Raw genomic sequence first — 20,657 nt, 5'->3', positions numbered from 1 at the left:
CCTCTCTTGTTCCGATCAGCCTGGGGTCATGTTTCAATCCAGGAGGGGAGGGGGCAAGGGCCTCTCTGTCCCCCCCATCAAGAGACCCTCAATTCCTTCGGTTGCAGGGGAAGCAGGATGGGTACAGATTCTGCCTCCCGGGCACCAATCAATCACCATAAAAGAGTCATTTGCTACCTGATCGATGGCAGATAAAATTCAATAAATAATATACAGAAATGCCCAAATCTTCTTCTTGCATACTTCAAAACCCTCTCCTCTTGCAAAAAAAATAAAATAAAATCCCCCCGTTAATTTTTCCCCCAGGAATAAATTCCCAATCTATTCCTTTTTCCCACTGTCCAGGGTGCTTAATTCTTCCCTTCCTGATATACACCCATACTAGTTATCCAGGCATGAGTTACATTCATATAATACGGGGGTGGAGGAAGGTGGTATCATCGTCGGCAGCTAACCAAACCTCACCCAACACGTTTTGGCCAAACTGTGTTTCGTCCTCTAAGCTTTAGGACTTTGGGCTGTTGTGGAAAAAAACTCAGATTGTGCAGATTAAGGCCCTCAATTAGGGGGGCTGCATTGGGGGCCGAGATTAGGGTTAGAGAGACCCCCGTTGGAGAGAGGCGGTCTGGTGAGGATTTTTCTCAAATAGAAGGTTTGTTCCCCTTCTTGGCTCAGCTGTGGATGATGGCGGGGACTCTGGGAGGTTGGGTCTCTCGGTGAGCGTGTGTTTCATGATATCCTTTTTGGTCTGTGCCAAAATATATTGCCCTACCCTGCTTAGGTTTTCAAAGAGGCAGGATGCTTCATCTTGGCATTGAATAATAAGGTCCATAATTCCCGGCTGGGCTGACTTGTTGGCATCTGCCACAGCTTTTAATCTTATAAAAGGGTGTGTGTAAGAGAATCCTTGTAGGTTCTAGATGGGTTTTTTGAAACTTGTGGACACCTGAAGAGGGGTGGACTTCAACTCCCAGAATTCCCCAGGCAGCATGAAGGTTCAGCCACTTAAGATGGGTGGACTTCAACACCCAGAATTCTCTAGTCAGACATGCTGACTGAGGAATTCTGGGAGTTGAAGCCACCCTTCTTCTAGTGACTACAATCTTGAGACACGCTATTCTAGATAGTTGCATGGGGAAAAGATAGGGAAAGTTAAAATCAGCGTGTGTGGGCCTATGTGCCGACATACTTGGCCTCCTGTCTTTTTCCGTGGCACCTTCCTTTACAAGTTAGGCCACAGCCTCATTTAGAGAGCTGTGTCCTGCTTACAAACCTTTCAGCCCTACCAAAAAGGCAAAGCAGCTCTCCGTACATGCTTAGAGGCTCTCTTCTCCTTGTTAACTCCTGGCAGCCAAGAAGAATGCCATCTTCATAAAAAACAGGAGGGAGGTGGGCAGTGTTCACAGTTACTACATGGTGTACTTTCAGGTTAATTTCCCTCCCCCTTACACACACACACACACGTGACTCAAGATCACACAATGTGTTAATAGCACGTTATGATGCCCGGATAAGACCACGCTTGGAGTATTGTATCCAGTTTTGGTTGGCACAATATAAAAAAAAAATTTTTTTGAGAGAGAGAGAGACTTGAGAAAGAGTGCGAAGAAGAGTCACGAAGATAGGACATTGGTTGTTGGAATTGGGGGTGTCTAGTTTCATGAAAAGAAGGACTAGGGGTGACATGATAGCAGTCTCCCAATATTTCTCTCTCTGGGCGCAACGAGAGCATATCTGCTGCTGCAAAAACTCTGCACTGGCAATAGGAAGGGCATCCGGCCAGTAAGCACTCAGCTCCATCCGGTTGGCCAGACTCCACCCCGCAAAAGGATTACAGGGTCATTAAATGACAAACAACAACAACAGTGGCAGGAACTGGGTATGTTTAGTTTAATGAAAAGAAGGACGAGGGGTGACATGATAGCAGTGTTCCAATATTTGAGGGCCTGTCACAGAGAAGAGGAAGTCAAGCTATTCTCCAAAGCACCGAAACAAGGCAGGACAAGAAGCAACAGATGGAAACTCATCAAGGAGAGAAGCAACCTAGAACTAAGGAGGAATTTCCTAACGCTTAGAACAATTAACCAGTGGAACTGCTTGCCACCAGAAGTTGTGGGTGCTTCATCACTGAGCGATTTTAAGAAGAGACCGGACAGCCACTTGTCTGAAATGGGATAGGGTCTCCTGCTTGTGCAGGGGGTTGGACTAGAGGACCTCCAAGGTCCCTTCCAGCTCTGTTATTCTGTTATTTTCTGTTCCTAGTTTTTCTGCCAGGAACACATGCACACGCACAAGTGTGCAAAGGAAGCACTTCCTTTCAAAAGGTGGGGCTAACTAGGCCCTTTGGGGTGTCCGTGGAGGAGAGGAAGGAAGTGGTATAGCCGCCCTACTTGCCCCAGTCTGCAATGTGGTATGGGCAGGGCAGAGAGGAAATTGCAAAGTCGAAGCTGGTAAACGGGTAGCTGGGATGACCCCACCTACCTACAGCCTCACCATAATACAGGTAATCCTTGTCTTACGACCACAATTGGGAGGGACCACGATTCTTTCCTTCCATTCCCTTCCTCCCCTCGCCTTCCTTTTCTTCCTTCTATCCATTCCCTCTCTCCCTCCTTTCCTTCTTTCCTTCCATTCATTCCTTACCACCACCACCCTCTCTCTCTCCTTTCCTTCCTTCCCTCCTTTCCTTCTCCATTGCCTACCTCCTCTCCCTCCTTTCCTTCCTTCGATCCATTCCCTCCCTCCCTCTCTACCTCCTTTCCTTCCTTCCTTCTATCCATTCCCTACCTCCCTCTCTACCTCCTTCCTTCCATTCATTCCCTTCCTCTCTCCCTCCTTTCCTTCCCTCCTTTCCTTCTCCATTCCTTACCTCCCTCCCTCTCTCCCTCCTTTCCTTCCATACATTCCCTACCTCCCTCTCTCCGTCCTTTCCTTCCTTCCGTTTTAATTCGCTATCTCCTCCTTTCCTTCCTTCCTTCCACCTTCCTTCCCCCATCCCTCCCTCCCTTTATTCATTCCTTCCCTCCCTCCCCTCCCTCCTTCCTTCCATTCCCTACCTACCTCTCCATTTACCTACCTCTCCTTTCCTTCCTTCCTCCCTCCATCCCTCCCTTCCTTTTTTCATTCCTTTCCTCCCTCCCTCATTCTTTCCTTCCTTGCTTCCTTCCTTCCCTCCCCCTCCCTCCTTTCTTCCTTCCATTCCCTCCCTCCCTGCTTCTTTCCTTTGTTCCTTCCTTCCTTCCATTCCCTACCTCTCTCTCTCTCACTCTTTCCTCTCCCTCCCTCACACCTTCCATCCTCTTCCTTCTCTCTGAGGGACTGTGCCTCCAACAACATCCATTTTCACTGTCACTCATTCATTTTAATCTTCTTTTGAGGGGGCTTATCGTCTCTCTTCATTCAATATAATTTTGTGTTCCTTGCCTGATTCTCAAGTCCAGGTAGTCAAGTTTGCAGAAAATAAACCCATGTTTTTTCAAGCTTGCATCTTGAAGATGGGTGGATTTCAACTCCCAGAATGGCTGGGGAATTCTGAGAGTTGAAATCCTCCCATTTTCAAGTTGCAAAGGTAGAAAAATACTTACCTAGACTATTAAATGTTCCTTTTTCCACAACATACCCCGTGCTGCTCACTTCTTTTGACCAGATCTTCCCATACTTCACATTTTCCCAGGCTTTTCCCCATCTTTCATAAAACTTCCTTCAAGACAGAGAAAATTAGACACTTCCTTGAGGTTTTCCCTCACTGTCCCCTCCAGTGTGTCAATTCTAACTTTATTCTTGCACAAAACTTCCCAGGAGTCACTCTGGTTCAAAATCTATCCTTCTCTCTCTCCAAATCAGCAAACATTTAATAAACTCTCATTCCTTGTGTATTTCTTAAAAATTTGCTGAAATCCCAAAACCTTTCTGAGTTCTCTGGTTGAGTTTAATCCACACTGGAGTTTTCCAAAGTGTTAGCCCTTCTTTCTTCCCTTCCCATTGAAACTCCTCTTAGCAAAGAAAACCTTGGCAATTTGCATTTTCTCTTTAGTTGTGTATAGGAACAATAATAGCATTTTCCCAAACGCCAGCCATAGGTGGTTGCCATCCCACACATTTTAAACAGGTCGTCCAGCATGTCGATCACCAAATGATATCCTTATTTTCATACATCTTTGATTACACTATTTTTATAGACATTGATTGATACCCAGACTTCTTGCCTGATTGCCGGTGTTTCTCAAGCTTGGCTACTTTAAGGTATGTGGACTTCAACTCCAAGAATTCCCCAACCACCATGACTGACTAGGGAATCCTGGGAGTTGAAGTCCACCATCTTAAGTGGCTGAGGTTGCTATCTCCCATGTTGGCTGGGGAATTCTGGGAGTTGAAGTCCACCATCTTAAGTACTTGGTGTTGCTATCTCCCATGCTTTCCCCCCCCTCTCTTTTCCTTCCTGTGTCCCATTCATTCTTCTTCCAACAAAATGTGCCATTTTTGCAGGAATGTGAAAGGCTCAGAGGCTGATGCATGAGAAATAAGGATAATAAACAAGAAATAAGCGATAAAAGAAGAAGTTTTACCCTTGGCTAGGATTGTTCAGATGCTAGTGCTGATAGATAGTACAAAGTAGTGTTCGACTTAAAACTCCAAAAATTGGTACCAGAATTTCCATTGCTAAGCAAGACAGTAGCTCAGTGAGGCATGCCTGATTTTACGGCCTTGTTTGCCAAAGCCATTAAGTGAATCACTGCAGTCGTTAAGTGAATTGCATAGTCGTTAAGTGCATCTGACCTTCCCTATTGGCTTTTGCTTGTCTGAAACTGCAGGGAAGGTTGCAAATGGTGGTCACATGACCCCAGGATGCGGCAACCATCGCAAAACCAAGGAATTTATTAGCCAGATTACATAGGTGGTTCTCGACTTACAACCACAATGGAGCTCCAAATTTTGGTTGCTGAGCGAGACATTTGTGAAGTGAGCTTTGCTCCATGTTAATGACCTTTCTTGCCCCAGTGGTTAAGTGAATCACTGCAGTGATTAAGTTAGTCACATGGTTGTTAAGTGGAAATGGTTTTCCCATTGAGTTGGCTCTTCAGAAGGTCACAAAAGTGGAATCACGTGACCTCCAGGACATGACAACGGTCATAAAGGTGAGTCAGTTGCCAAGCACTTAGGCAAGAAAAACCCAAAGTACGCATGCAGACTGGATGAAACCAGGCTTAATAGCAGTAGCCGTGAGAGGGATCATGGAGTCTTAGTGGACAACCAATTAAATATGAGCGACAGGGTAGCAGTCTTCCAATGTTTGAAGGCTGCCACGGAGGGGAAGGGGTCAAGCTATTTTCCAAGGCACCTGAAGGCCAGACAAGGAATAACGGATGGAAACTGAACAAGGAGAGATTTAACCTGGAAATAAGGAGACATTTTCTGACAATGAGAACAATCAACCCATGGAACAGAAGTTGCCTTCAGAAGTTGTGGGAGGTTCATCACTGGAAGCTTTCAAGAAGAGGCTGGATTGCCATCTGTCAGGAATGATGTAGGGTCTCCTGCTTGGGCTGGGGTTGGACTAGATGACCTACAAGGTCCCTTACAACTCTGTATCTAAATGAGGCAAAACTCACTGAACAACAATCTCGCTTAGGGAATGGAATTTTTACAAGACAGGGCAGTGAGTGCAAACTGAGATAGCTTTAAAAGGGGACTGGGCAAATGTTTGGAGAATGCATCCATTTTGAACAATTGGCTTTAAAGGGCTCCATGTTATCATCATTAGGAGTTTTATACCTCTTCTACCTGATGCTTCTGAATCCCTGCCTTTTATTCTCCCCCCCCCCCTTGTTTTTCTGTTTCATTACTTTTTCAAGCCATTTAAGTCTGCAATTGATCTCTGTAGCTGGTGGCCACAAGCCATAAATTATGCATTGTGCGAACAAGACTTCTTTCGTCTTGAATCTTCTGTGAATGCAGCCATCCTGGCTTTCCAGTTTTCTAAGGAAGAAAGGAGAGAGAGATTTCCCCATCCCCCTTTCCCGTCTTTTGTTTATGGGCCATATCCGTCCAGTTCTGAAAAGAATAACAGAATTGGAAAGGACCTTGTAGGTCATCTAGTCGAACCCCCCACCCGAGCAAGAGACCCTACACCATTTCTGACAGATGGCAGTCCAGTCTCTTCTTGAAAGCCTCCAGGGATGAAGCTCCCACAACTTCTGAAGGCAACTTCTGTTCCATCGGTTGATTGCTGTCAGAAAATTTCTCATTTCCAGGTTGAATCTCTCCTTGATCGGTTTCCATCCATTGTTCCTTGTTTGGCCTTCAGGGGTTTTGGAAAACAGGTTGGTACTGCCCCCTTTTCTCTGTGGCAGCCCCTCACATATTGAAAGACTGCTATCCTGTCTCCCCTGGTCCTTCTCTTCCCTAGATTAGCCAGGCCCAGCTCCTGCAACCGTTCATCGTATGTTTTAGCCTCCAGCCTCCTCATCATCCTGGTTGCTCTTTGCGCTTTTTCTAGAGTCTCAACATCTTTTTTATAGTGTGGTGACCAAAACTGGATGCAGTCCTCTAGATGTGGCCTTACTAAGACTTTATAGAGTGGTATTAGTTCCTCATTTGATCTTGATTGTATCCCTCTGTCAATGCAGCTTAGGATAGCATTGGCTTTTTTGGCTGCCGCTGCACACTGCTGGCTCATATTTAGCTGGTTGTCCACTAAGACTCCAAGACCCCTCTCACAGTTACTGCTATTGAGTCTGGTTTCACCCAGTCTATATGTGTACTTTGGGTTTTTCTTGCCTAGGTGTAAGACTTTACTTTTCTGTACATTGAATTTCATTGACTAGAAGACTTTCAAACTCCCTTCCAACTCTGATTTTGTGACTCTGTTTTATTACTCTGTTCTAAATAATATCAGTGAGCAGAATTGCTGACATTGTACGATGGGTGGTAGATAGTTTTAAAAAATATTAAGTATCCCAAATGAAGTATGTTAAATTATTTGAACAAGAAGAGGAAGGATTTTAATCTCTTGAGTGGAGGACCCAAATCCCCAGTATTGGTCATGGAAAAATTCTAAAGTAGCATTTTTTAAATTGGGTTACTGTCTTCATTGCACAGGACTGGGTGCCATTAGCTGATCTCTGAGCATGGCTAAATCCTTTTTCTATTGTTGCCAAGAAAATTACACAGATGGGTTAATGGTCAGTGGGCACCAAATTTGTCTGGAGGGAGGTTTGCCTCTGTCTGTTTTAGATTCTTTTGCTCCACGATGTGTGCAGTGACAGCAAACACTGGAATAGAAAGGAGGAGGAAAGAGATTGCAAACTTTGGAAATGATGGTTTAAGCAGTAACCCAGATTAAAGAAACTGTGGCTTATCTGTCCCGCTGAGCCCTAGTTTCTTTAAATCTGGTTTAGTGCCTGAACCTTTGTTTCTAAAGTTTGCACAGCGTACTAAGCTATAAACTATAGATGACAAACCACAAATGCTGGGTTTGGGCTTTGTTTACACTAAACCAAAGTGAGCTACATTATGGCTTAACACAAAATATGAACGCTAAGCCTGTATATATTCCTTTTTCTTTCTAATATTACTTTTGTAACACCTTCCTTGTCCTATTTTCCCACCCACAACAAGCCTGTGAGGTAGGCTGGGTGTGTGAGAGAGAGACTGCCCCCCAGGGGTGGGATTCAAATTTTTTAACAACTGGTTCTGTGGGCGTGGCTTAGGTGGTGGGCATGGCTTGGTGGTCATATGACTGGGTGGACATGGCTTGGTTGTCATGTTATTGGCTCAGTGTGGCCAACTCAATATCACTCACATCCAGGCACGCATCTCCTCGCCTGGCCTCTCATGACTGTGGGGATACTACAACAGTCGTAAGTATGAAAAATGGTTCTAAGTCACTTTTTTCAGTGCCATTGTAACTTTGAATGGTCACTCCACACAAGCAAAGTACCAGCAAAGGAGAGGAAAAAAACTCCAGAGAAGTTCCAGAGGCAGGAAGTCTAGTCCTGCCAAGAGTGTAATAAGGGTTAATGGAGAGACAGTTTCTGTAAGCAACACCAGAATGTTTCCTTCCTGCCTCCCTTACAGGATTAGGCCAGTAATTTCTTCTAACAACCGGTTCTCCGAACTGCTTAGAATGTTAACCAGTTCTAGCAAATAGGTGCGAACTGGTAGAATCCCACCCCTGTTGCCCCCCCCTCATGAAACTGATTGGATGATTTTGGGCCAATCACCAGGAGATGGTGAGTTATAGTCCTGTCGTAGGTTTCCCCTGTTGACTTTGCACGTCAGAAGATTGCAAAAAAGGATTGTGTGATTCTGGGACACTGCAACGATCATAAATAGGAACCAGTTGCCAAGCGCCTGAAATTTGATCATGTGACGGTGGGGATGCTGCAAACGGTCGTAAGCATGAAAAGCGGTCATAAGTCGCATTTTTCATTGCTGTCATAATTTTGAACAGTCATTAAATGAACTGTTTTAAGTCGAGGACTACCTGTAATGGATGTTCCTTTTTTTTCCTGAGCTGTAACAGGAAAAGGCAACTGACATGGGGTCAGTTAAGGGAAGAATTGATTTCTGGTTTCCTGGATCTGATCGTAAGAGAAATGAAGCCATCTTCAAGAATGGGATGGAATGGGGAGTCGAGTCAAGTAGAATAATGGAATCGAGTAGAGTGGAACGGAATGGAACAGGGATCCCCAAACCTGACAACTTTAAGGCTTTAAGAATTCTGGGAGTTGAAGTCCACAAGTCTTAAAATTGCCAAGTTTGGAGACCTCTGGAATAGAATAATGGAGTGGAGTGGAGTGGAGTGGAGCGTAGCGTAGCGTAGAGTAGAGTAGAATAGAGTAGAGTAGAGTAGAGTAGAATAATGGAATGGAATGGAGTAGAGTAGAGTAGCGTAGCGTAGCGTAGAGTAGAGTAGAGTAGAATAATGGAATGGAATGGAGTAGAGTAGAGTAGAGTAGAGTAGAATAATGGAATGGAATGGAGTAGAGTAGAGTAGCGTAGCATAGCGTAGCATAGCGTAGCGTAGCGTAGAGTAGAGTAGAGTAGAGTAGAATAATGGAATGGAATGGAGTAGAGTAGAGTAGAATGATATAATATAGTAGAGTGAAATGGAATGGAATAGAATAGAATAATGGAATGGAGTAGAGTAGAGTAGAGTAGAGTAGATTGGAGTGGAATAGAGTAGAGTAGAATAATGGAATGGAGTGGAATGGAGTGGAATAGAATAATGGAGTAGAGTAGAACAGAACAGAACAGAATAGAACAAAAAATGAATAGAATGGAATGGAATAGAAAATATAGAATAGAGTAGAGTAGAGTAGAATAGAATAGAATAGAATAGAATAGAATAGAATAGAATAGAATAGAATAGAATAGAATAATGGAGTAGAGTAGAAAAATGAAATAGAACGGATTAGAGCAGAACAGAACAGAAAATACGGAATGGAATAGAAGGGAACAGGAATAGGATAATCAAAATTTGGATCCCTGGCAACTCACTCATATTTATGATGGTCGCAGTGCCCTGGAGTCATGTGATCCCCTTTTGTGACCTTTTGACAAGAAAAGTCAACGGGGAAAGCCAGATTACTCGCTTACATTTGCAGGGATTCATTTAACGACTGTGCCAGGGAAGGCCGTAAAACAGAGCGAAACTCACTCGACAAGTGTTTTACCTGACAACATAAATTTGGTGCTGAATTGTCATCATAAGTCGAGGATTACCTGTATAGCAACCCTCTCAATCCAGTCAAACACCTTTTCTCTTCTGTATTCCACGATCCGCCCCCCGGCCACTCCCAAATCTTCATTTTCTATCTTTTTTCTGCCCCATCCCGAAATGCTACCGTATTGGGTTTAATTCCTTTTGCATCCCGTCTCTGAGACAAAGAAATAGAGCGGAGAAAACTGGGTTTAAATAGCTGAACCACAAGGAATCGCCTCCGGTGATTTTTTTTGTTTAACCGATGTCGGCTTGCATCCTCTTTGAACGAAATAGATCCAACCTGCTATTTTCTCTCAGGTTAAGCAATGTTATGCAAGGACAGGAAAAAGGCTGAGAAATAACAAACTAAAGGAAGTGAAAGGCAGGAGTTAAGAGAACAGAGAGAAAAAAATATTACAGGCCTGACATGAAAAATAAATAAATAAACAAACCTTGTTTTGAAGATTAGGCAGCCCGGCTAAAGTTTAAACATTTTGAAAAAAGGAATGGACGGGCCCAGAATAAGACATAAGACATAAGAATTTATTTGTCATTACACTCGCAAGCAGGTGCAACGAAATGAGGTGCTCTTCCACAAGTAAAACTGGACAACACCATTGAAAGAAAAATAAAATTAAACACAACAGACCATACAATAATCTCTATACAATTTAAAAATGTAAATACCCCATTACTCTCAGCCATTAAATTCCACAGAATCTTATGACCTTATAAATACATTTGATTTAAATATAATGAAAGACCGCAGTATTAAATGCAGTCAATACAAGGGTAGAGTCATAGCTTTATTATTGGTGGGACATAAACTCCCAGAATTATTCATTAATAATTGAATTGTTAATTTAAATAATAAATAATTTATTAATTTTCCCTTTTGGTCACATTCAAAATTTAATGTAGGATCAGTGGTGGGATTCAAATTTTTTTACTACCAGTTCTGTGGTTGTGGCCTGGTGGGCGTGGCTTGGCTTGATGGGCGTGGCAGGGGAAGGATACATGAAAATCTCATTCCCTCCCCACCCACTAACCTGCTTTCCAGCTCCGTTCTCCTGTGCAGGGCAACAAAAGAAGACCCAGACAATCAGCTGGGACTCGGGAGGCAGAGTATTTGCCAGTTCTCTGAACTATTCAAAATTTCTGCTACTGGTTTTCCAGAACTGATCAGAACCCGCTGGCAGGATCTAGGATGGGACATTGATGCTTAGCTGCACTCAAGCCTTACTCTAAATGTCTTTTTTCAAACTCGGCAGGCTTAAGATGGGTGGATTTCAAGTCCCAGAATTCCTTAGGCTGGTTGTGGAATTCTGAGAGTTGAAGTCCACAAATCTTAAAAGTTGCCAAGTTTGAAAAACACTGCCCTAATCTGTAATATATTGATAGTTAGATAAATAGATAGATATACTAAATAAAAAAATAAAATTTTGGTTTACAATGTTGTATAAAGTGGGCATCGTGATTTGCAAACAACAATAGATGCAACCAAATCAAATCAATTGTGGCTGTAAGTCGAGGACTTCCTGTATTCTGTAGGGATCCCTTATTGTTTATATTTAAGTCTTTTATTAGCGTTTATTTTATTTAAATATTTGAATGGTTAGAAGAGTTCAGCCTCCATTTTTATCTGCCTCTATTCCCCCCTGCCCCAGTGTCAAACGTGGCTCAATAACTTGAGACACCTATCGTCCACAATCTCCTTCTTCTTCTCCTGGGCTGCCTCTGCCTCAGCTGTCAAGACCAATCCATCTTCTTGACCACGACTGTCATCTCTAATGTCGCGGTCCACTGCCCTGCGCACCCAGCCGGGGCCTTTGTTGCCTCGCACTTGGCACACATGAAGTTTGTGGGTTCAGTTTGGCCCGAGGGGTGAGAATGGAAAACAACAATCTTTCCCAGACAGCTTCTTTAGGCCAAAGTTAAGAGGTGCTCCAGAGGAAGACAGTGGTCAGTTGATATCCATCAAAGCCTATTATTATTATTATTATTATTATTATTATTATTATTGTTGTTGTTGTTGTTGTTGTTGCTGCTGCTGTTGTTATTGTTGTTACATATAATAATATACGGAAAAGCAATATAAACATTTCACCTAGATTAGTAAACACAATAAAATATAAATGTCAAAAAAGATCTATGTTCAAAGTTCGAATAACAATGTCTGGGCCATCTAACCATTGAACTGTGCAGCATTGTTTATATACAATACAATAATCAATACAATACAGTACAATAATACAATATAATACAATACAATAATAATACAATATAATACAATGCAATGCAATAATAAATATAATAATCAATACAGTACAATTATACTATGCTATACCATAGTACAATAAAATACAATAATACAATACTATACTATACAATTATACAATAGTGCAACATAATGCAATTATACAATACAATGCAATTATATAATATAATAGTACAATATAATACAATAATACAATACAATACAATTATACAATGTAATACAGTACAATACAACAATATTAGTAATATCAAGTTCCAGGTGTACAACAATCCTTGACTTGAAACAGTTCGTTTAGTGACCATTCAAAGTTACAACGGCACTGAAAAAAAGGGGAGTGTGGACAGTTTTTCTCCTGCTTGAGGAAGAGGTTGGACTAGAAGACCTCTGAAGGACCCTTCCAAGTCTGTTATTCTGTTATCTATGGCATTTTTAATCCAGGGACTGCAGATGGGGAACAAACCAGAGGGCCAATTTGTCCTTGGAAGCTGATCCCAAATCCACTGAGGTGGTCGGTCGAGGAAGTCCTTCGTTCCCATCCTAATTTTGCAATTCTCCTTCGCAGAAAGCATTCGGAAGGTTCTCAACCGGCCTGCGGTCCATCTCCTGGTGAGGGTGAAGCTCGAAACCAAACCCAAGAAAAATGAAGACCGGGTGCTGGTGAGATTTTCCAGGGACGGGGCAGAGGCCGGAGAGAGGGTGGCGGTGGAGAGATATGTGCAAACACCGCTCGTTGCTGCTGACTTGTGGAGAAGGCGTCTGTGCTTTTCCCAGAATCCTCTGGGAAAAGAGTAGATGGGAGGATCTTCTTATTTCTCATCCCTTCCCAGAATCCCCTGGGAGAACTTTCCCATTTCTCCTCCCTTCCCAGAATCCCTAGGACTGTGATGACACATGAGCTGTCACCCCAGCTCAACTCCAGTGTGCAGCGCGGCCCCCTTCCGCTGCCCCTTTGGGCTCCCAGGAGGCTGCAGCGAGGCATGCTGGGCCCAAAACAGGGCGCGGGGGGTGCAGCGCGGCCCCCTTCCGCTGCCCCTTTGGGCTCCCAGGAGGCTGCAGGGAGGCCTACTAGGCCCAAAACGGAGCGCAGCGGGGTTGCACGCACATGCATGGGGAGCAATAGGAGCACAGGGGAGTTGCGTGCGCATGTGAGAAGTAGCGGGGGAGGGGGGCACGCATATGCGTGGGGGGGTGGGGTGAGCGGGATAAGGGCGGGTTCATTGCATTGTGGATGTAGGCACGCACGTGTGCTGTCGTGCGCGCTTCCACTTTTGGCACACAATGATAAAAAGGTTAGCCATCACTGCCCTAGGAGGATTTCCCCTACCAGCAGATCTGCCCATACCATCGGGTTCAGGCTGTTAAATCAACTGGTAGAGTTTTCCCTACCCCAAGGCAAAAATACCACACCTGCTAGCTTGCTTCTTTTAGAGTTTTATTTTTGGCAGCACCTTTTGACAAGCCAAATATGGAACCCAGATTCACTTAACAATTGTGTTACTAATTGAACAACTGCAATGATTGACTCAACCAATGTGGCCAGAAAAGTCGTAAAATGGAGCCAAACTTACTTAAAAAACGCCTTGCTTAGCAATAGAACTATTGGGCTCAATTGTGGTCTTAAGTCAAGGACTACCTGTATGAAGCAATGGCTGCCAAACTTGGATGCTGAAATTAAATTTCACATATACGAGCACCTTAAATTTCGAAGTGGAGTCTCTTAAATACGGAGGGTTGAGTGAAGTGCAGGGATTGTCGGAGTTTGCAAGGGCTGTTTTCCCATTGCAAAAAACATCATTTTTGGGCACCCTGGGCAGATGATAACATGGCGGAGCAGAAGGATAAAAAAGGAAACAGGAAGTGGGATCGAGTTTCACAAAGCTTAAGAACTAATGTGTCAAACTCGATTCAATTGAGGGCCACATCAGGATTGTGTTTGGCCTGGGGTGTGTGTGTGGGGAGGGTGGATGTGGCCACCTTGACCAGTGTGGCCGGGATGAGTGTGGGCACTTGTGTCGGGGGTGCCTGTGGCCCAAGCACTCTGCCAGTGAAAGCTGGCTCTGGAGATCCGTTTTTGGCCACAACAACTTCCTACAGCCCTCTGTCAGTGAAAACAGAGCTTAAGAGGCAGCGTGTGGGCCTCCTGAGCTCCATTTTGGCCGTGACGGCCTCCTGCAGCCCTGTGCCAGCAAAAACGGAACTTGGGGAGGCCACGTGTGGGCCTCCTGAGCTCCATTTTTGGCTGTGATGGCCTTCTGCAGATCTGCGTCAGTGAAAACGGAGCTCGGGGAGGCCACGCATGGACCTCCTGAGCACCATTTTTGACCGCGACAGCATCCTGCAGTCCTGTGTCAGCGAAAACGGAGCTCAGGGAGGCTGCGTATGGGCCTCCTGAGCTCCATTTTTGACCGCGACAGCGTCCTGCAGCCCTGTTCCAGTGAAAACTGAGCTCGGGGAGACCACACACGGGCCTCCCGAGCTCCATTTTTGGCTGCGATGGCCTCCTGCAGCCCTGTGTCAGCGAAAACAGAGCTCGGGGCGGCCGCACATGGGCCTCCTGTGCTCCGTTTTGGGCCGTGGTGGCCTCATGCAGCCCTGTGCCAGTGAAAATGGAGCCTCCCCCTGAGCTCTATTTTTGCTGGCAGAGAACTGCAGGAGGCCGTCACGGCAAAAAACAGTTTGCGAGGGCCACGCATGGCCCCCTGAGCTCCATTTTCTCTGCCAAACACCGCGGGCCGGACCTTTGCTGCTTCCAGGGTGGCCCCGTGGGCCGGATCTCAGCATCCCACAGGCCTTGAGTTTGACCCCCCCTGTTAAGAAGGAGAAGAACGGGGGGAAATTCTGCAGTCGCGCCCCCCAAAATTTCAGAGGTCCAGTAGCGTCTTTTCCGAACCACTCGTTTTATGAGAAAGCAGATTTCACAAGCCGCTGATTGCTTCCTCGGATGCACAGGGAAGCTTCTGCTTTTTAATAAAAAAGAGTGAGTCGTAAAAGCTGCCACCAGACTCCTGAGTTTATTTCTATTTTTACAATCACGGCTAGGGAGCAATTGTGCCGGTTTTTATATTATCTCCGGGCCTCCTTGGTGCCTCCCAACCCCGTTGCTAAGCGAGAAATCTTAAGCCATCAATAATTCACCTCTTCTCCCTTGCAAATGGGCAAAGATGGCCTCATCCTTTCTTGTTTCCCTTGCATGAGATCTTTTAATGGCTCACACTCGCTCCCCACCTCTCCCTGATTAGTCAATTTGTCATGTTTTTGTTCTCAATCGCGCACACCACTCACCAATGCCTTCCTCGGTTCTGCTTTCCAATACTCCCTTTCCAAAGCATCACAGTATGCAGAGGAATTCTTATATGTCTGATTGGGTGTCTTCCAAAGATCTACGGCACCCATCATCCCCGGCCAAGCCAGGGTGGCGTTGGGGGCAGGGAGCATGGATCAGAAAGCAAAGCCAAACTTTAAACAAAAAAAAAACCACAAAATTCAGAATCTCTGAAATTCTGAGGGGGAGAGGAAGAGCCACGTAGCACATCTCTGATGGTAGCCAATTTGTGCTGTGAAACTCACCGATTTTAACTTTCTTCTGTTTTATTACCGTTGTTATCTTTCTTCTTGAGTGGTGCGGTGGCCTAGAGTTGGAGCTCTCGCCTCACAATCAGGAGGCTGTGAGTTCAGTCCTAGGTGGAGGCAGATATTTCTTTCTGGGAACAATGTGAATGTATCTCCTGGAGAAAAAAAACCTCTGCATTGGCGACAGGAAGGGCATCGGGCCAGTAAACATCCATTCCTCAAGAGATCATGGGATCATTAAAAGATGATGATGATGATTTTTCTTCTTGACAGGTCCTTACCACCTGGCGTATTTATCTATTTGGAATTAAGATGCCTGCCAAGGTGAGTGAAAGAAAGGAGAAAAGAGGTTAATTTAAGAAGGTGTATCGCTATTTAACAACTTTAAGGTGGCTGGACTTCATCTCCCAGAATTCCCCAGCCACCAAAGGTAGGAATTCTGGTAGTTGAAGTCCACACATCTTAAAATTTGTTGAGGTTGAAGAACGTTGATCTAAAGGGAAGAGGGTTAAATGCAGAGGTGGTATTCAGCAGGTTCTGACCAGTTCTGGAGAACCAGTAGTGGAAATTTTGACTAGTTCCGAGAACCGGCAAATACCGCCTCTGACTGGAGATTTTACCGGATCCTTCCCCTGCCACGCCCACCAAGCCACGCCCACAGAACCGGTAGTAAAAAAAATTGAATCCCACCATGGGTTAAATGCTGTTTCACCTCTGGCAATTCATGTCCTCTTCCAGTAATTTCTGAGTGGAAATTTACGAGTTTCTGGTTGCCTCTTTTCCCTTTTTCTAAAGAACTAGCTGGATACCTGTGCCTCGCTACGAAACTATGTGATTGGGCTTAGTTTTTGGGGAGGAAAATAAGGGGAAGAAATTCTGCCTCTGCTTACCAGCATCCATCAGTATATTCATCTGGCTAGAGTCCTGTCAGTGTGTGAGAGATTGAGGGCTGTTTGGAAACAGAAACAGTACTTGCTGTGTGAGCAAGAAGGAGACAGCAAGGAGCCTGGGTGTGGCTTAGCTCAACTGTTCTGTACTAAAGCTGCTTGCTATCACGAAACTGAAAGTCCTCCGCTTGTGTTTTGCATTTGGAAGAGATTTCTTTTCAGATGGGGAGGGGGAGTAGGACTCCTTAGCATCAGAGCGCGTTAATAATAATAATAATAATATAGGAAATACTCTAAATGCTCTGATGGTCATTTGATAAAATCCTTTCTTAGTGAGCACCTAGAAGCCAAGAGGAACCTACGGGGCCCGATTTCAAGTTTGTAGGCTTTACAGTTCTGGATATTTTGTGATGATACGTGAGTGGTATTTCGCTTTTATATAGATAGATTAAAATTAAAACTAGCTAGCCTAAAAGGGACTTCAGTTCTTGATGACTTCAACAAACATATCCCTGTTCTTTTTAGGGTAAGATTCCTCCAGATTGTGAGTCCCAGTCTAATTTACCCCACTAGGATTTCCTAGTGGTGTCCCATCCTTATATTATAGATAGTCCTCAACTTACAACAGTTCGTTTAGTGACCGTTCAAAGTTATAGCGGCAAGGGAAAAAAAATAACTTATGATCATTTTTCACACTTGTGATTGTTGTGGAATCCCCACGGTCACATGATCAAAATTTGGACACCCGGCAACCGACTCATTTTTATGACGGTTGCAGTGTCCTGGGGTCACTTGATCCATTTTTACGATCTTCGGATAAGCAAAGTCAACGAGGAAGCCATCCACAACTACATGACTGACTAAACAACTTCATTGCTTCACTTAGCAATTGTGGCAAGAAAGATCGTAAAATGGGGGGGGATGTCACTTAAGAAATGTTTTACTTAACAACAAAAAATATTGGGCTTAACTAGGGTTGTAAATCGAGGATTACCTGTAAGTTGCCAATTCTAGATCAAGAGTTATGCCACAACTAAGAGTCTGGAGAAGCTAAAGAAAATTAATGAATGGAATGGAACAGAATGGAATAATATTTAGAATAGAATGGAATGGAATGGAATGGAATAGAATAGAAGATTGGAATAAGAAGAGAAGAGAAGAGAAGAGAAGAGAAGATAGGAATAAGAATAGAATAGAATTAGAATAGAATAGAATAGAATAGAATAGAATAGAATAGAATAGAATAGAAGATTGGAATAAGAATAGAATAGAATAGGAATGGAATGGAATGGAATAGGATAGGAGATTGGAATAAGAATACAATACAATGCAATAGAAAGACATAATAGAATAGAAATAGAAATAATAGAATAGAATATATTGAACAGAACAGAATAGAATAGAACAGAACAGAATAAAATATATGAAACAGAATGCAACAGAACAGAATAGAAGCAGAAATTATGGAATGGAGTGGAGTAGAGTAGAATAGAAAATATGGAACGGAACAGAACAGAACAGAATTCTTAGACATTGGAGATTGGAAATGCCAACATTGTGGCTTAAAAAAAATCACATAGGAATTAGGAAGAGACCTATTCTGAATTGTTGTCAAGAAAAAAAAACACATGGTCAAATGCCTGAAATGCCATTTGACTTGAATGAAATGTACATTTTGATACCTGTAGAAATTCAGACTAAATTTCTTCTTTCTCTCGTGTAGCCCGAAAGCTCATTCAACGTCTTGGAGATCCGAGCATTAAACCCACTGAATCACAACCAGGTAAGAACTGCTCATTTCGCTAAAAAGTAAAATAAAATTGGTTTTATTTATTGGCTTGGGGATCAAGTTTTACAAAGTTCCTTCCTTCCTTCCTTCCTTCCTTCCTTCCTTCCTTCCTTCCTTCCTTCCTTCCTTCCTTCCTTCCTTCCTTCCTTCCTTCCTTCCTTCTTTCCTTCCTTCCTTCCTTCCCTCCCTCCCTCCCTCCCTCCCGCCCGGCATTCAGATCTTGGTGGAAACAGAGAAAGCCAACTATAACCTGAAATTTCCGACTCCAGAAAGTGCCGGACAGATGACCAGACATGTCAACTCTGCTTTAGCCAAAATTTTCCCAAACCCGGCTTCCGTGTAAGTAAACGAGAACAGCAAGAATGTTAGAAAAATCATCAAAAAATACTTGATGATTTTTATTTTTTGCTGGTACAGCTAGTCCTCAACTTACGACAGTTCATTTAGTGACCATTCAAAATTACCACGGCTCTGAAAAGAGTGACTTATGACCAGTGCTGGGCTGCAACCAGTTTAACAACCGGTTTTGTGAGCGTGTGCGTGCAGCATTCAATAAACAGCGATTTGAACCTCTCCAGCTCACCTTCTAGCCTTCCCAGTAAGTAGAACAGCTGAGGTGCGGTAATCCACTTTGCCGTGCGAATCAGCTGAGCCGCAAAAGAAGGAAACGTAAGACTTGATAGCGCAGGGGTGGGTGGATCGTTCGTATCGGTTCGCTAGAACCAGTGTGAACCAGTATCAACCCACCACTGCTTATGACCGTTTTTCGCACCGTTGCAACGCCCCTGTGGTCACGTGATTAAAATTCAGAACTCGGGTGCCCCTGATATAAATTCCTTCCCCCCCTTACTGCATTCCAGCTGCCTGATCCGTCACGGGAACGTGGAAACGCCGGAGACCTCCCGGGATGTCTCCCCCAATTCAGAAAGTTCGAATTCCACCATTCACAGCATTTGCGGTGAGAGAAGGCGATTGATGAGCGGAGTCCGGCTGGGTTTTTCAGCCCCGCATCCTTGTACTCCAGAGAGTTTGGGCACTGCCATCTTCCTGCCAAGCAAACTGTATGAAATTTTAATTATAGTGATGGTATATTTTATACACTTAGCCCACTGACCTGAATCCCGGAAGCATTCTTTAGAAGAAGCTACAAATTGCTTTGCTGGATGCGGCCATGTCCACTTAGCCACGTAATTCTGCTTTTAAGCGCTTGTAGCCACCGAGCCTTTAGAAGCGTATAAATCAAATTTCTGTCATCTCCCTCACCCCCGCCCAGTTCTTGGCTATCAAAGAAGGTTTCCCGCTTGGAGAGGTTGAGGTTTCATTTCAAGGAAGCTGAACGCAGAAAAATCCATTTTAAACATCATGGTTTGCTAGTTGTTCTGGCTCCTTCTAAACGTTTGATAATGCGTAGGGTAAAGATTATAAATATAAACGCTATAAGCCTAATCAGAAACGAAGGGCTCCAGCCATCCTTGAAAGAAGAATTTGGAACAAACCATTTGCCAGGATCTCAGCGAAATATTTGTCTCCTAAAGTGGCCTTTCTGAGACACTAGATTGTCCAGATCAGGGGTGTCAAACTCAAGGCCCGAGGCCTGCAGGGTGCTTAGATCTGGTCCGCTGGGACCGCTCCGGAAATAGCGAAGGTGATTCTGCCGGCAAAAACAGCTTGGGAGGGCTGCAGGAGGACGTCGTAGCCGAAAAAAGAGTCTGGGAGGGTTCACTAGGATGTCGAGGTGGCCATGCCCACCCTGGCAAAGCCAAACCTTGCCATGCCCCCCAGCCCCCGAGGTCAAACACAACCCTGATGCAGCCCTGGTCTAGATGCCAAGTTTGGGTTAAGAATAAAATAGAAACCCTCGTAAGAAGGTTGCAAGCATATAAGTGGGATCCTCAGATTGTCAAGGTTAGCCAGGAAGGCAGGATGAGGGGGAATATAACTCTTTTCTTTTCTTTTCTTTTCTTTTTTGCCTCGTCTTCAGGAGGTTTCTCAGAAACGTATGCCGCCCTTTGCGATTACAATGGACAGTCTTGCCGGGAAGAAGTTCAGTGGGTGAGTTGACCAGCCAAGAAGAGGAAGGGGTGGCTTCCTCCCGCCCTCCCTCCCTCCCTCCTTCCTTCCTTCCCTCCCTCCCTCTTTCCTTTCTTCCTCCTCCTCTCTTCCCCTCCCCTCCCCTCCCCTTCCTTCCTTCCTTCCTTCCTCTCCTTCCCTCTCTCTCCCTCTCCTTCTTTTTCCCCCTTCCCTCTCCTTCCTTCCTCCTCCTCCCCTTCTTCCTTCCTCCCTCCCTCTCCTCCCTCCTCCCCCTCTCCTTCCTGAAGGGGAAGGGTGGCTTCCCTCCCTCCCTCCCTCTTTCCTTTCTTCCCCCTCCTCTCTTCCCCTCTCCTTCCTTCCTTCCTTCCTTCCTTCCTTCCTTCCTTCCTTCCTTCC

At 44.5% G+C, this 20,657-nt stretch overlaps 1 protein-coding gene across 3 annotated transcripts in view; it reads left to right on the top strand.

Annotated features, from left to right (window-relative positions):
- CARMIL3 (capping protein regulator and myosin 1 linker 3) overlaps window positions 1–20,657 on the top strand; it is a 67,527-nt gene that overhangs the window by 8,471 nt on the left and 38,399 nt on the right. For all 3 annotated transcript variants that reach the window (XM_087917360.1, XM_026719561.2, XM_087917361.1), the window contains exons 2-7: window positions 12,547–12,641; window positions 15,828–15,878; window positions 18,165–18,224; window positions 18,448–18,569; window positions 19,091–19,188; window positions 20,212–20,282. In XM_087917360.1, the coding sequence (XP_087773486.1) occupies window positions 12,547–12,641; window positions 15,828–15,878; window positions 18,165–18,224; window positions 18,448–18,569; window positions 19,091–19,188; window positions 20,212–20,282 (497 nt within the window). The remainder of the gene's footprint in view (window positions 1–12,546; window positions 12,642–15,827; window positions 15,879–18,164; window positions 18,225–18,447; window positions 18,570–19,090; window positions 19,189–20,211; window positions 20,283–20,657) is intronic.

This window comes from Pseudonaja textilis, chromosome Z, assembly GCF_049901715.1.
Source record: "Pseudonaja textilis isolate UNSWEBS1 chromosome Z, rPseTex1.2, whole genome shotgun sequence".
In the NCBI taxonomy this organism is placed as follows: domain Eukaryota; kingdom Metazoa; phylum Chordata; class Lepidosauria; order Squamata; family Elapidae; genus Pseudonaja; species Pseudonaja textilis.
Note: the sequence above shows the minus strand (reverse complement) of the source record. Positions and strands in the feature narration are given on the sequence as shown.